This window comes from Tetrao urogallus (assembly GCF_951394365.1).
Source record: "Tetrao urogallus genome assembly, chromosome: 22".
NCBI lineage: Eukaryota > Metazoa > Chordata > Aves > Galliformes > Phasianidae > Tetrao > Tetrao urogallus.
Window position 1 is genome coordinate 1,568,983 of NC_136835.1, and position 13,066 is coordinate 1,582,048.

A 13,066-nucleotide genomic window follows, 5' to 3' on the forward strand; every position below is an offset into this window, starting at 1 on the left:
AATAAAGCCATCTCAGCATGCGGGCGCGTGCAGGTGGAGCTGGAAGCCCCGCCCCTCGGCGTGGCCCCGCCCAGTTCGGCGAAGCCACGCCCATTATCCCACGCCCCTTTTCGCGAGGCCCCGCCTATCGCTACGCGCCACAACTCAGCGGAAGTCCCGCCCTCCCGGGCCTTTTTGCTGCTCTTCGCTTCCGGTCCCGGTGCCATGGCCGCGCAGGGTATCTCCAAAGCGCAGTACCTGCAGCGCTACCTCAGCGGCTCTCCCGCCGCTCAGCCCCGCCGCCGCCGCAAGAAGAAGCCGCCGAGCGGCTCCGGCAGAGCCGGGTGAGTGCGGGCGGCACGGCCCGAGCGGGTCACGGCCTCCCCTGGGGCCTCCCATCTCCTTCCCCCATCCCGGCGCGGCTTGCGGGCCTCGGTCGGGCGATCCGCTGATGGCGGCCCTCTGTCCGCACTCAGGATGCGGATCGTAGATGACGACGTGGGCTGGAGCAGCATCGCCGCTGTACCTGAGAAGGAAGAGGAGGAGGACGAAAGCGACGTGCCCGTGGTGAGGAGCTGGGCCGGGGGCCGTTATGGAGCCGTTACGATTGAACTGTTTACAAACAGCGAAAGCGGGAGGCTGGGCGTGCGTGATGGCCGTAAGAGCTTTAAAACGGCCGGGCGGGGTGAGGCAGAGTGAGGAACGGCTATAGAATGTGCTGGGTCCTGGCTGGGAATGTAGGAAGAGAAGAGAGAGAGAGGCTGCAAGCAAAACCCTTGGATCCGTTCTTTCTAGTGCGGGAATAGTTGCCGAGTCCCTGGAGGTGTTCAAGGCCAGGTTGGATGGGGCCCTGGGCAGCCTGGGCTGCTATGAAATGTGGAAGTTGGTGGCCTTGCTTGTGGCAGAAGGGTTAGAGGTTGGTGACCCTTGAGGTCCCTTGCAGCCCAGGCCATTCTGTGATTCTATAATAGCTGATCCTTTTCTTTATTTTTTTAAAGCTGTGTTGTTTGATCTGTTCTCTTACCTTCAGGTGGCAGAGTTTATTGATGAGCGTCCGAATGAAGTGAAGCTCATGGAGGAGTTCCGAACAAACACTAAATGGAAGCTTTTAGGAGGTGAGGGTGGATCTTGCTGTTGTTTCTGCCTGAATGTTTTTGCAGTTCTAAACAGTGAAATTAGGAAATACAAGGAATTATAAAGAACCTTAATGATGATTGCTTACCGATTGCTTTTTTTGTTCAGACCAGAATGAAGACTCACAGAGCTCAGATATTTCAGCACCTGCCAAACCTACCACAAGGTACGGATGTCCAGCTACAAGCTCTAGCATTGATTGATCCTTTTTTGTGCTTTCATCCATCTCGTTCTGCAGTTTCAAGGTCTGCAGCAAAGTGTGAGAAGTAGCTTCCATGAGGATCCCTTTTTTCTGTGCTGAATCCACTGTGGCTGGGAGAGAACTTCCAGCTAGCATGTTGTTTGGGTTTCTGTAAAGTCCATGAGGAATTATCCTGCAATCCTTTGTGATATCAGAGCAGTCAGAGTGATGACAGCCTCTAGATTTGTAACATAGTGAGGACGGTAGTGTTACAACATGCCTCTCTTCTGAGGTGATTATACGGGATGTTCTGTGATCAGAACAAGTTTAGACTAAGATGGTGTGATGGGGTGTTATTTTGTGGGAAGGTGATTACTCGAGAACACAGAGTGGGTTTATAGTTTTGAATGTTACAAGGGTTAATGAAGGCTTGAAGTGATACAGTTAGAGCTTTTCTGTGATCGAAGTTGTCTTGGAGTTCTGGGATCCGTTTTGGGCAATCTGAGGCTCAGTAATGCAGATCACTGAATTTTACCCTACTGGTAGCTCTACTGGTACCCTCTACTGGTACCTACTGGGATCAAATGGTAGATCCCGTTTGATATCTGTGTCTGTTCTGAAGATGAGAAATGGAAATGAATAAGCTAACTTATTTGAAGCTTCTCCTCCTTTCTTAGGCAACAACGTCACGACTCCCCAGATTTGTCCCCTCCCAGACAAGAGAGAAATGATTCCCCCAACCTGTTACCTCGCAAGCAACGACAGCGTGACTCCCCAGATCTCTCACCTCCCAGGAGGAAGCGCCACGACTCCCCAGATCTCTCACCTCCCAGGAGGAAGCGCCACGACTCCCCAGATCTCTCACCTCCCAGGAGGAAGCGCCACGACTCCCCAGATCTCTCACCTCCCAGGAGGAAGCGCCATGACTCCCCAGACCTCTCACCTCCCAGGAGGAAGCGCCACGACTCCCCAGATCTCTCACCTCCCAGGAGGAAGCGCCACGACTCCCCAGATCTCTCACCTCCCAGGAGGAAGCGCCATGACTCCCCAGACCTCTCACCTCCCAGGAGGAAGCGCCACGACTCCCCAGACCTCTCACCTCCCAGGAGGAAGCGCCACGACTCCCCAGACCTGTCACCTCCCCGGAGGAAGCGCCACGACTCCCCAGACCTGTCACCTCCCAGGAGGAAGCGCCATGACTCCCCAGACCTCTCACCTCCCAGGAGGAAGCGCCACGACTCCCCAGACCCGTCCCCACCAAAACGGCAGCGCCACGACTCCCCAGATCTCTCTCCTGAAAGAGTCAGTTCAGCAATGGGAAAAAAAGGCTGTCAAATGACAGGTAAGTCACTGCTGGGAGAGATCCAAGGAGAGCAGCTTCATTTTGGGCACAGCTCCTCTGATAAGTCCTTGTCACGTCAGAAGCAGCAGGCTGCTCCAGATCTGTCCCCTCAGTGTAAGAGGAGGTATGATTCTGACCCAGATTCATCACCGCCTCTGAGAAAGAGGGCTGGGTCACCAGGTCAGAAAAAGCTGAGTAGAACAAAAGGTGAGTGTGTGTAAGGATGTATAGTCCAAAAGTGTGGAATTGTGGTGGACAGGTTATCACTTCTGTTGGTAAAAATAGTTCTTGTAATGCTTTATTTAGTTAGAGAAGATTTATCCTAAAAGTGGTCTGGGTAAGTCTTAAAAAGTTGTCCAAAATGAAAACAAAGTTTAAGCCTTGTCTCCAAGTTCAGGAGGAATAGAATTTCAAGGCTGATGTCGCATGCTTGTTCTTCAGTCTGTCATCGTTTAAGGTTTTGATTTGTCTGTGGGTTATCTCATGTGTCCCCACGTTTGGGCCTCTAATGGTTCTTAATGCATGTTTGTGTTGCAGATGCTTCCCGTGTAGAAAAGCTCCGTCGTGACTCTGATTCTCCACCTCCACGAAGGGGGACCCAAAATGCCTCTGAGGCAGACCTTTCCCCCCAGCGGAAGAATCACAGGTCAGGTCTATTCCACAATGATTCCCATAAGCGTGGTCCTCTTCAACATGTTCAGAGCGAGTCTTCATGCTCCAGTTTTCTCTCTTCCACAAAGGGCTCTGCCTTCTGGAAAGGGTCAGCGTGGTTCAAGGAGTCCCCCTGATCTCTCACGTCATCGGTACCCTGATGATAAGGGATCTCCCAAAAAGGTAAGGGTTTTGTCTTTCCATCTGAGCTGTAATTGCTTCCTTTGATAGAAGTCTTTAAAAGCGTGAATGGCTTACAGATGGTAGAGCAGAAATGTAGCTTGTAAATGCAGCTGTGCCGGCCTGTCAATTTGCAACAAGACAAAGTGTGAGGTAGGTGAAAGATGAGCTCTGACTCAGTCCTCTGCCTTTCTGGAGGTCTGTGGAAACTGTTCCCAAAGATGGCATCAAAGTGGTTTTGGAACGCGGCTGTTTCTCCTGAAACTTCCCCTTATTATACCTGTGGGTCACTGGACAGCTCTCAGCCAGCAGCAAACGTGATTCTTGTTTGATTTGCAGGCCAAAATGATGTCTGGGGTCAAAGCCGGCTTGGTGTCAGCTGACGTGCTGCAGAAAGAGCAGCAGGAGCTCAGGAAGCAGGAGAGAAGTAGCAAGCACTTGGAAGGTAAAGGTCTAAAACCACTGCACAAACATCAGCTTTTTCTCTGCTTTTGGCTGCCTATTAATGCTATATCAGGCCTTGTCTTAGAGGGTTGGTTGTTAGGGTGTTGATGGAGAGCATCCCTGTTGCTTGGCATCTAGGCATGCTGATGAATTCACGTAGGTAAGGCCACTGGGTCTCTGAAATAAAATTTGAGTGGCAATTTCAAAGAAGGGCCAATGAAACAACTGTGAGGCTTTTGCCCCATCTGCAAGTCCTGAAGGAGCAGACCGTTACTCCAAGAGCTGATTGCATGAGTCAGTCATTGAACAGTCTGGAAACCATTCCAACGTGAGTGACGTAAGGTATCTGTTACCCCCAGAGGAATCCCGACACACAGAAACCATCTTCCGTGACAAGTCAGGCCGCAAGAGGGACCTTGAGCAGGAACGGCTTGAACAGAAGCAGAAAGATGCAGCAAAGTCAGAGCGAGATGAACAGTATGCCAGATGGGGAAAGGGGTAAGGTGATTTTGGTGACGTGCCACTTTGCAGGGTTGGGGCCTGAGGGTTGGTAATGAGTTTTGTGCCTGGGACCGGGTTATTTTGTGTGGATTTACCCTGTTTGTTGGTGGGTGCTTATCAGAAATGCTGCACGCAGTGGACTGTGGTCAGTACTGCAAATTGAGCAGCTCACAGTAAATGATTCCGTAGTTTTGAGGTGAAGCTTTGTTTGTGTGTCTGTTTTCAGGTTAGCGCAGGGGAGGCAACAGCAGCAGAATGTGGAAGATGCAATAAAAGAGATGCAAAAGCCTTTGGCCCGTTACATCGATGATGAGGATCTGGATCGAATGCTGCGAGAACAAGAGAGGGAAGGAGACCCAATGGCTGAGTTCATCAAAAAAAGGAAAGCCAAAGAGAACAAGGAAAAAGGTGTGGATATGGAGTGTGCTGGTGTGGGTTTTAAAGCCCAGGGAGCATAGAAATGCAGCTGCTGTTCAGTGAAGAGCTTTAGGTCACCGTGGCAGCTGAGTCCTGAAGGACTCCTAGTCTAGCTTTAGTGCCACAGCAACATCTTCTCTTATTGACCCGTTAGCAGTTTCTGTTGCTATTGTTCAGTAGGTTAGAGTGCAGTATGTGGTGACATAAGCAGTGAGCACACTGTGGTTTGTTTGAAGGTATTGCTGGGAGTTTCCCCTGTGAGCTCTTTGGCTCATAGGCAGCCGGTGTTTGTGTCTGAGTAAACCTTCCAGGTTGGTGGGAATGTGATCAGAAGATTGCACTGAAGTAACAAATGGTTGTATTGCTGTTTCTATCTCTAGAAAAACCTAAGTACAGTGGACCAGCACCTCCCCTCAACAGATTTAACATATGGCCTGGGCATCGCTGGGATGGGGTGGACAGGTGGGTATTCCTGATACACTGATATCACTGAATGGTAATACAACTAAATGGTAATACAACTTGCTTCAGAGAGTTTACAGTGAGTGAGATTTAACACATTCAGCCTTTACCATGCTAACAGTTACAAATGGGTGGTGGAGACATGCTTGTCTGGGACAGAAGGGAGCCAGGTTCTAATCTGATTTGTCGTGGCTCATGGGAGGCACAGCCTGCCGTTAGCCACAGATCGGGGTGGAAACTGGGCTGGAGGTGGTGGTGCAAAAGTAGAGGAAAACTTGTGATGTCATTTAAAAGCTTTGTGACTTTAGAAAACGTGCATGGTAGCCCATGGTCTTACTGGTCTCACTTTGTAGGTCCAATGGATTTGAGAAGCAGTTCTTTGCCAGGATGGCCGACAGGAAGGCAGTTCAGGAGCTTGCATACAAGTGGAGCATTGAAGACATGTAGAAAGAAGAAATAACCATGTGATACAACATGCCTGAATTGAGATTTGCTTGCTACCACTGCCAGAGCCATAAGTAATGGCTCCTCTGCCTGGATCAAGCGCTGTCCTCGGCATTCTGTATCCTAGAAAACGGGTTGGTAGGCCTGGAGAGCAAGGAGCTCCTGGTGGGGGGCAGTTTGGGGGGGTATTTAAAAGCTGTTTGTGCGGCTTCTGGATTGCGGGGCTGCGGGCGCTGTGCTGGACACCAATAAAGCCATCTCAGCGTGCGGCGCTGGCAGAGCTGGCAGCCCCGCCCTTCGGCGTGGCCCCTCCCTCTTCGGCGAAGCCCCGCCCACCTCTTCCCCCTTCAGCGAGGCTCCGCCTATCGCTTCGCGCCACAAACGGCGGAAGTCCCGCCCGCTTCCCAGCCCCCTGGCGCCGTTGCGCCGCCCTTCACTTCCGGTCGCGTTGCCATGGCCGCGCAGGGCGGTGTGGAGCCGCAGTCTCGTTGGTCTCGCTTTGTAGGTCGGTCGGATTCGAGCAGCAGATTCTTTGCCAAGATGGCAACTCAGGAGCTTGCAAAGAAGTGAAACATTGAAGTTGAACATCTCAACTTATTTTAAAGGCTACAGTTTTATAATTTTAGATGTAGGTTCGGATGTTTATTATTTCCACGGGGGCCTCATAGCAGAGTTCGCTGCAGTACTGAATTTATAATGTCTATTAAAATTTTATTACCAGACACCTTCTTGCTAAGATTTATCTGTGCAAAGAGATACAGGAGACTTTAGCTGGTGCAATTGACGCATAAAAATGCAGCCTTTTGTATCATTGCCAGATGCAAGTTGGCAAATGCGATGATGGCTGGTGTGGATAATAACGTACGGGCTTTGAAATGGCTCTGCAGCTTCAGCAGGGACAGAGGAGCTGCCTCTTCATCTGCTGATAGATCAGGTGTGTGTGCAAACAGGCTGGGAGCTTGGCTGGTTGGAACACTTCCATCCCAGAGCTGCTTTGCCGTGTCCCACCAGCACCAGAAGAGTGGAGCAGGGTGCAGGGGTGGTGGCTCTGAGGGGGCAGTAAGATCTGACACAAGTAAACGAGTGTGAATACTTCTGCCCTGTACCTCTCAGAGTGACTCCAGAGCCACTCTTTGCGAGTCTAGAGCTGGGCTCTGGTATCTCTTGTGACAACTGCAGGATCTGACGTGTGGGACGTTGGCTTTGTGTGCAAGATATCCAACACACATCTGACTCGGGCAGTGAGAGGAGGAGAGCTGCCTGTGCTTTGCTGAGGGCTCCCACACCTCAGGAGGGCGGTGAGGATGAGTGCTGCCTCTCCCCTCCAGGCCATGGCAGCCGGCAGAGGGTGCTGGCACACTGGGTTTGGCCGTGCCTATGGCACAGAGGGGTGCCCCTGCCCAGGGCTGGATGCCCAAGGTGTGCGTGCAGCTGTGCTCAGCACTCCTGAGTGCTGCAGCACACGTGTGCTGGGGATGGAGGGGTATTTGGGGTGTGCTGCATATCCTAGAGCCCAACCTGAGTTCTGAGCACACAAGTTGGTCCCTATGTGTGCCTTCCTTCCCATGGTGACCCTGTGCACGCACATGTGTTGGCTGGGGAAGGGGGAGGATGGCTTGTCCCATTGCCCTTGCTCTGTGTCCTGCTTTGGCTCTGCTCTGCTGTCTGACGTGGCTGTGTGTGAGCAGTTCTGGCAGCAGAGGAATTGGAAAAGGCTCTGGGATCTTGTGGGATGAGAGGGGTGATGGAGATGGAGTGAGTGGTGCTGGGAAGCGGATCTCTTGATTATTGCTTCTGGAAGGGCAACAGTGCCATTCTTGGCATCTTAACAGCAACTTTGATTAGCTTTAACCAAAAAAAAAAAAAAGAATATTAAAATCTTAATTTAATTTAAAACACTGTCATTCATAGTCATGGCAAACACCAAGCAGAGTAATTATTATGCAAATGAGGCAGATAGAAAAAATGATTAATAATTGCACAAATTAAAAATTATTGTAAACATCCTGTGACGAGTGATAAGTCCGCGAGGAGTGCGTGCGCAGGAGGCAGCGTTGCTCTGCCAGCTCCTGCATCCTGATTTTCTCATTAGTGGGATTTAATTAGCAAATGATGCGGAGGAACTGAGCAGCGTTTTGGGGCGGGTTGGGGGTCGCTGCACCCGGTGTGTGGTTCCAGGTGATGGCTGGGAGATGCTGGGATGCAGACTGAGCTTTGCATTCAGCTCCATCCCAATAACTGCGGCGTTTAAGGTGTCTGGGCAGGGAGAAGGGGGACCTGCAGCTGCTGGCTGGGGTTGGCAGTGCTGTGTTGTCCCCACATGCACCCTGCTTGCCCTCGTGCCACCCAGCCCCTGCTCTCTGCCATCCCCAGGTCCTGGGCTCTGAGCTGCCCCAGCAGCAGGCTTCACCCCTGACCAGCCCCCGAATGGGCAGTTGCTAATTACTGGGAGAGTTTGCTCCCTCCAAGAATTAATGAGCTTATTTGTCTGGCATTTTGCTGCTAATTGCATAACATTATTTTTTTCCCCCTGTTCGACTGTTTTGCTTTTATACTTTTGACAGCGAGCACGATAATAATAATAATAGGCTTACACTGGCTAATAGGCTTACGTGGTGCATTATTCATGTCAAGGACAAGCAATTAAGCTTGGCCTCACACATAATAATTAGATTTTTGTTGATGAGCTCATCAGTAATGTGTTTAGTCAAGATTAAGAGCTTAATTCCTGGTGGGTGACATCACCTGCCCCCCCATGACCCCTGGCCATGGTGTGGGGTGCAGGAGGACCGTGGTGCTGGATGAGCAGGGCAGCTTTGTGGAGGGCAGTGAGATGTGTGTCTGTCCGTGTTTCGCACCAGGAAACAGATGGAAGTGGTTTCTCTGAAATGCTGTGATTTCCTGCCTGGTTCCCAACGAGTGCTGCTTCCCTGAGCCCTGCAGGGCTCAGCATGGATGGATGGATGGAAATGCGCCTTCCTCTGACTACCAGGCTCTTCCCCCCTTCCCCCCTTTTTTTTTTTTTTTTCTTAAATAGCTCTGCTAAAGTGGGTTCTGGCAGGTGACACGTTATTGTAACTTTTCCCCTGCTGTGATCTCCTATTATTTTTTTTAATTAAAAAGAGCCCCAGATTTGTCATTTTAATTTTGCTCTAAATGGCAGCAGCTCTGAGTGGCGGGCGCTTGGTGAAGGCTGGAGGCCGTGTGAGTCACCCTGAGCTGCTGGGGCAGCCAAGAGATGGAACTAGAGGATAGGACTGAGCAATAGGGCTGGTGTGGGACCCCCTATGGAGCCCTCCGTGGGGCCCTCTGGGCTCCAGCCTCACACTTTTCCCCTGTGCCTGTGAGTCTGTGGCAGCTGGCAGCGGTGCCAGGAGCACAGAACCAATAAGGCTGCCAGGTTAGTGATTGCATATGCACATGTGCACTTTTCTTAATTGTGGAATAATTAGGGGCACGCAGAGATAAAAATTACTAATAATATTTACTCTAGACTCTATTTTTTTTTTTTTTTTAATAACCCCCTCTCTCTTGCTTCGTTCTCCGAGTCTTGGTGGAAATAACTTTGCAGATCCCAGTTAATGAATATTTGTAAATGCAAGAACATTCAGCGCTGGAATATCCAGAGGGCATCCTCTCTCCTCCTTGTAATTCTTTTATTATATTTTTTTTTTCGGGAGATATTTAATATTTATGGTTCCATATCCTTGTGAATAAAAGGAGCCACCCGCAAACCCCGAGGAGCAGCGAGGCTGCGAATATTTATGGTGCTTCCTTTTCTCCCTTTTCAATTACAAAGACACCTCGCATAATGAAGCGCTAATAACCTTGTTAATCTAGGATTGATACTCTTTCTCCTGGCCGTCTCTTAATAGAATTAAAAACAGATTAATAATCAACGGGAGGCTGTGTGTGATGAAGGGAAAAGGATGGGGCGTGGTGTCCCAGGTTTGGGATGTGGGCATGGGGTGAAGCTGGCAGTGCTCTGCCAAGGGTTTTCCCTCCTCTTTACACAGCTTAAATTTTTAAGACAAACAGCCGTGTAACGCCATCTCCTAATGAAACTGTTTTATGTTAATTAATTATGTATCAAGGCTCATTTTCATGCGCAGCCTGGCTCTGCTTCCCCTCTGCCGAGCCTTTGATCTGTCAGAGGCTAAACGGGAGATAAATAATCAAATTAAAAAGCAGTCTGGATGGCAATAAACACATTTAAGCTGTGTTATTTGGTGGTTGGTGCGGGGTTCTGAGTTCAGCTGCTCTGTGGGCTCCTCCTGTGCCTCAGTTTTCCTGCAGTGTCCCCCTGCCACCATCCGGCACCCAGTCTTACATCTCGTAATTGGAGAGTGCTTTATGGCCGTGAAGAAGTCATAATGTTTGAGCCTGCCTGTGATTACCAGCTCGCAGGTTTCTTCTTTAAGGGCTCTGAGCAGAGAGGGGTGCATGGGTAGCAAAACCCACATCTTGCTGTGCAATCAAAGGGAGCACGGAGAGCACTGTGCCCTCCAGGCTGGCTGCAGGCCCTGCTTTTGGGCTTCTGAAGGCTTTTCTGTGCTGCATCGGTTCTTATTAATCCACGCATTGGAGCTGGCTTAGGGGGCAGCACGCCCAGGGCATCGGGTGGGCTTTTAGCTTGGCAAAACCCAACACGACCTCTGTTTCTCCAGACTCAACCAGATGGCAGCCAAGCTCCAAAAAGAAGATGGGAGGTGGCTCTCACACGAGGGGACGTCCATTTGCAGCAAGATCTCTGCCTCCACCCAAGTGCAAGAGGAGAAGGGAAGGTGCTGTATATGATGCGTGCAAAGGCATCGTGCTGGAGGGCTGTGCTGAGAGCCAATCAGCTCACTGCATTTTTAACGTGGCACAGGAAATCTTTATGGTTTTTTTTGTCAGTCTCATTCTTCTCCCCGCTCCCTCTGTAGGGGGGCTGAATTATTTAATGCTGGATATGAAGCAGAGCTGTTTTCCCTCTGCCGGGCTGCTGACGGTGCGTTTTGGCCTGGGAAGATTGGCAGATGGCTGTTCTCTGGGGCGGGTGCAGGGGGAACCCGTAATACCAAGCAAATTACCCACTTACAGCCAGATTTACAGAATCACTGAGATCCCACTTAAAGGCATCTCAATAAATAGGCCAGATTCGCTCGAGCGTGCAGCACCCAGCGGCTCGAAGATACACCCCGACAGAGTGCTCCCAGCCTCTCTGTGTGGAGTTTTTTCCCTTCCTTTGCATGCAGCAGCAAAATCTGCTCCTCTCACATCGTGCCTGGTGGCCTCCTGGGATGGAGTGATGGCATCGGAAGGGCTCCAAATTGGAGCACGTGGGGTGATGCGTGGACTCAGCCTCTAGTTGGGTATCACCAAACGTGTGTTGATGGGGCCACGATGGTGATCACACAACAGGTGAATCAACACAGAGGGCTGCTCTGCGTATCAGGGTTTATCTTCTCCATTAATGGCTTTCTAAATTGGTGGCAGTGGAGCAAAAAAACCCAATTTGAACTCAGAGCATGCATGATTACTATTGTAATAACCTTGGCTAATAAGAATATGATGTGGTGTTAGGCTAGGAAAGAAAACACATTTCTCATTAGCTTTTTGATTAATTACTCCACATAATTTCCTAGGGGGACAAGCCTGGGACTGATTGCCTTCGCTTTTGACGTGCGGAAGTGGTTTACCTTAATAATTTTCTCAGTGACATTTTAATGGCAGCCCTCAGTTCAGCTCTGGTTGGCTGCAGGCTGTGCTCCCGCTCTGGGCATGGGGTGGTGCTCTCTCCCAGCCCTATATGGCCCCATATGGCCTGGATGGGGCTCAGCAGAGGCGTTTTGCTGTAGTACCTGGGAGTCTGACAGCTGTGGTGCCATGTGAGCAGTGCCAGAAATCCAGCTGCTGGAAGTATGCTGGATGTATGTTTACATACAGAAGCGCCCGCTTTCCTTCTGTGCCTTATAATGCAAATATTTGACAGGAGTGAAAGTATTGGGTAGTTGGGTGATGTTGCCACGTGGGGTGGCATTGAACTGGGGTTGGAAGGAGGGGAAAAGCTGGATTTCTCCATCATAGCATCGTACAGAACATTGATATCTTTCTGTTGTGGCAGGCAATGCTTTATCATAGGGAGTGTGACGGGGGGCACAAGCAGTGCTGGGCCATGGCCCCACGTGTCCCACACTGAGATGTGCTGCAAACCAAAGTGACCTGCCTTGGCTGGAGGCTTTTACATCGTAATTAAAACATTGGCGAGTCCATACAAATTTGCACTAACTGAAATGTCAGGGTAATTCTCACCCTGCTGCCGTGACATTTCTGGGGGCATTGTCTGAGAGTGGATGGCATGCTGCTGGGCGCTGCCTTCCCTCAGTCTTATTGAGCTTTGTGTTACTTTGGTGCTCCCCAGGACCTTTATTCCGGAGCTCATCCACACCTGGGGGCTCGCAGAACTAAAAGTAGGGCCTGGCTTTGCTGGGAGCCTGCCAAGCAAAAGGGCAGAGATGCAGAGAACAGCCTCTAAATGGAAACTGGAGCACAGCATCCTCTGAGCACAGGTGAGGGGCAGGCAGGGGCCCAACAGAGGATGTGCTGAGAGCAGGAGGAGGGCAAAGGCTCCTTGTGTGCACAGGGGGTCGGGGCAGTGTCACAGCTCAGCACGGCAGAGTTGCTGGCTGGGTGCAGGGAGTGTAAGCGGCGGTGATATTTATGTTTCCGCCTAAAAGCCTGGATCAAAGCAGACACTTTAATCTACTCAACAACAACTCAAGGATTAAAAAGTTGCAGGCAAATCACAGCCCTAAATTGGTAATATATTTTTGCTTGTCAGTTGACAAATCATTCTGTAAATCTGTTCTGCAGCTTTCTGTATTCCCTGTAGCAGGAAGGGATTTGCCAACCCCAACCGCTGTCTCTCAGGAGGTGGCACGCAGGAGGGCACTGCTTTCCCACTGGGACCAGTTCTATTTGTTCCCACTGACTGCTTGGTTAGGGAGCAGCATGCCAGGGCCGTTCCCTCCTTATATCTTCTCTGTTGCTCCAGTTGTTGTTTCTTTCCACCATGCACATCCCTCTCCCTGCTGCAGTTAGGGGCTGGTTGCATGCTGGGGACACTGCTGCCCCATCCCCTCTCGAAACCGCTGCGACTTTTATTTGCCAGAATGTTTCATTTTCAAACAAAGTAATTACTAATTAATTGGCGAGGAGCTTTATTTCTAATCCCTCGGCTCCTAGGAGGGAAATCTGGCTGTTTTCTGGCTGGACGTCTGTGGCGGTGCTTGATGGCTGCACCATCTGGCGGGCTGGAAATAATTAGCAGGTGTCCGATGTGGAAGCAG

General features: G+C 50.6%; 1 protein-coding gene across 3 annotated transcripts; it reads left to right on the forward strand.

The window, feature by feature from the left end:
* Positions 1-204: 204 nt before the first annotated feature.
* On the forward strand, positions 205-5,738 carry BUD13 (BUD13 homolog; the record flags this gene model as incomplete). Of its 3 annotated transcripts, none has more annotated exons than XM_079545897.1 (13): positions 205-323; positions 456-546; positions 1,010-1,094; positions 1,222-1,279; positions 1,972-2,515; positions 2,717-2,843; positions 3,174-3,282; positions 3,377-3,470; positions 3,807-3,912; positions 4,271-4,409; positions 4,639-4,820; positions 5,210-5,291; positions 5,645-5,738. In XM_079545897.1, 13 exons carry the CDS (start codon positions 205-207, stop codon positions 5,736-5,738), a joined length of 1,830 nt encoding a protein of 609 aa, XP_079402023.1. The 3 variants fall into 3 exon arrangements, with proteins under 3 accessions (XP_079402023.1, XP_079402024.1, XP_079402022.1); XM_079545898.1 differs by having other exon boundaries at positions 2,362-2,596; positions 2,720-2,843; XM_079545896.1 differs by having other exon boundaries at positions 1,972-2,843.
* Between the last annotated feature and the right edge of the window lie 7,328 nt (positions 5,739-13,066).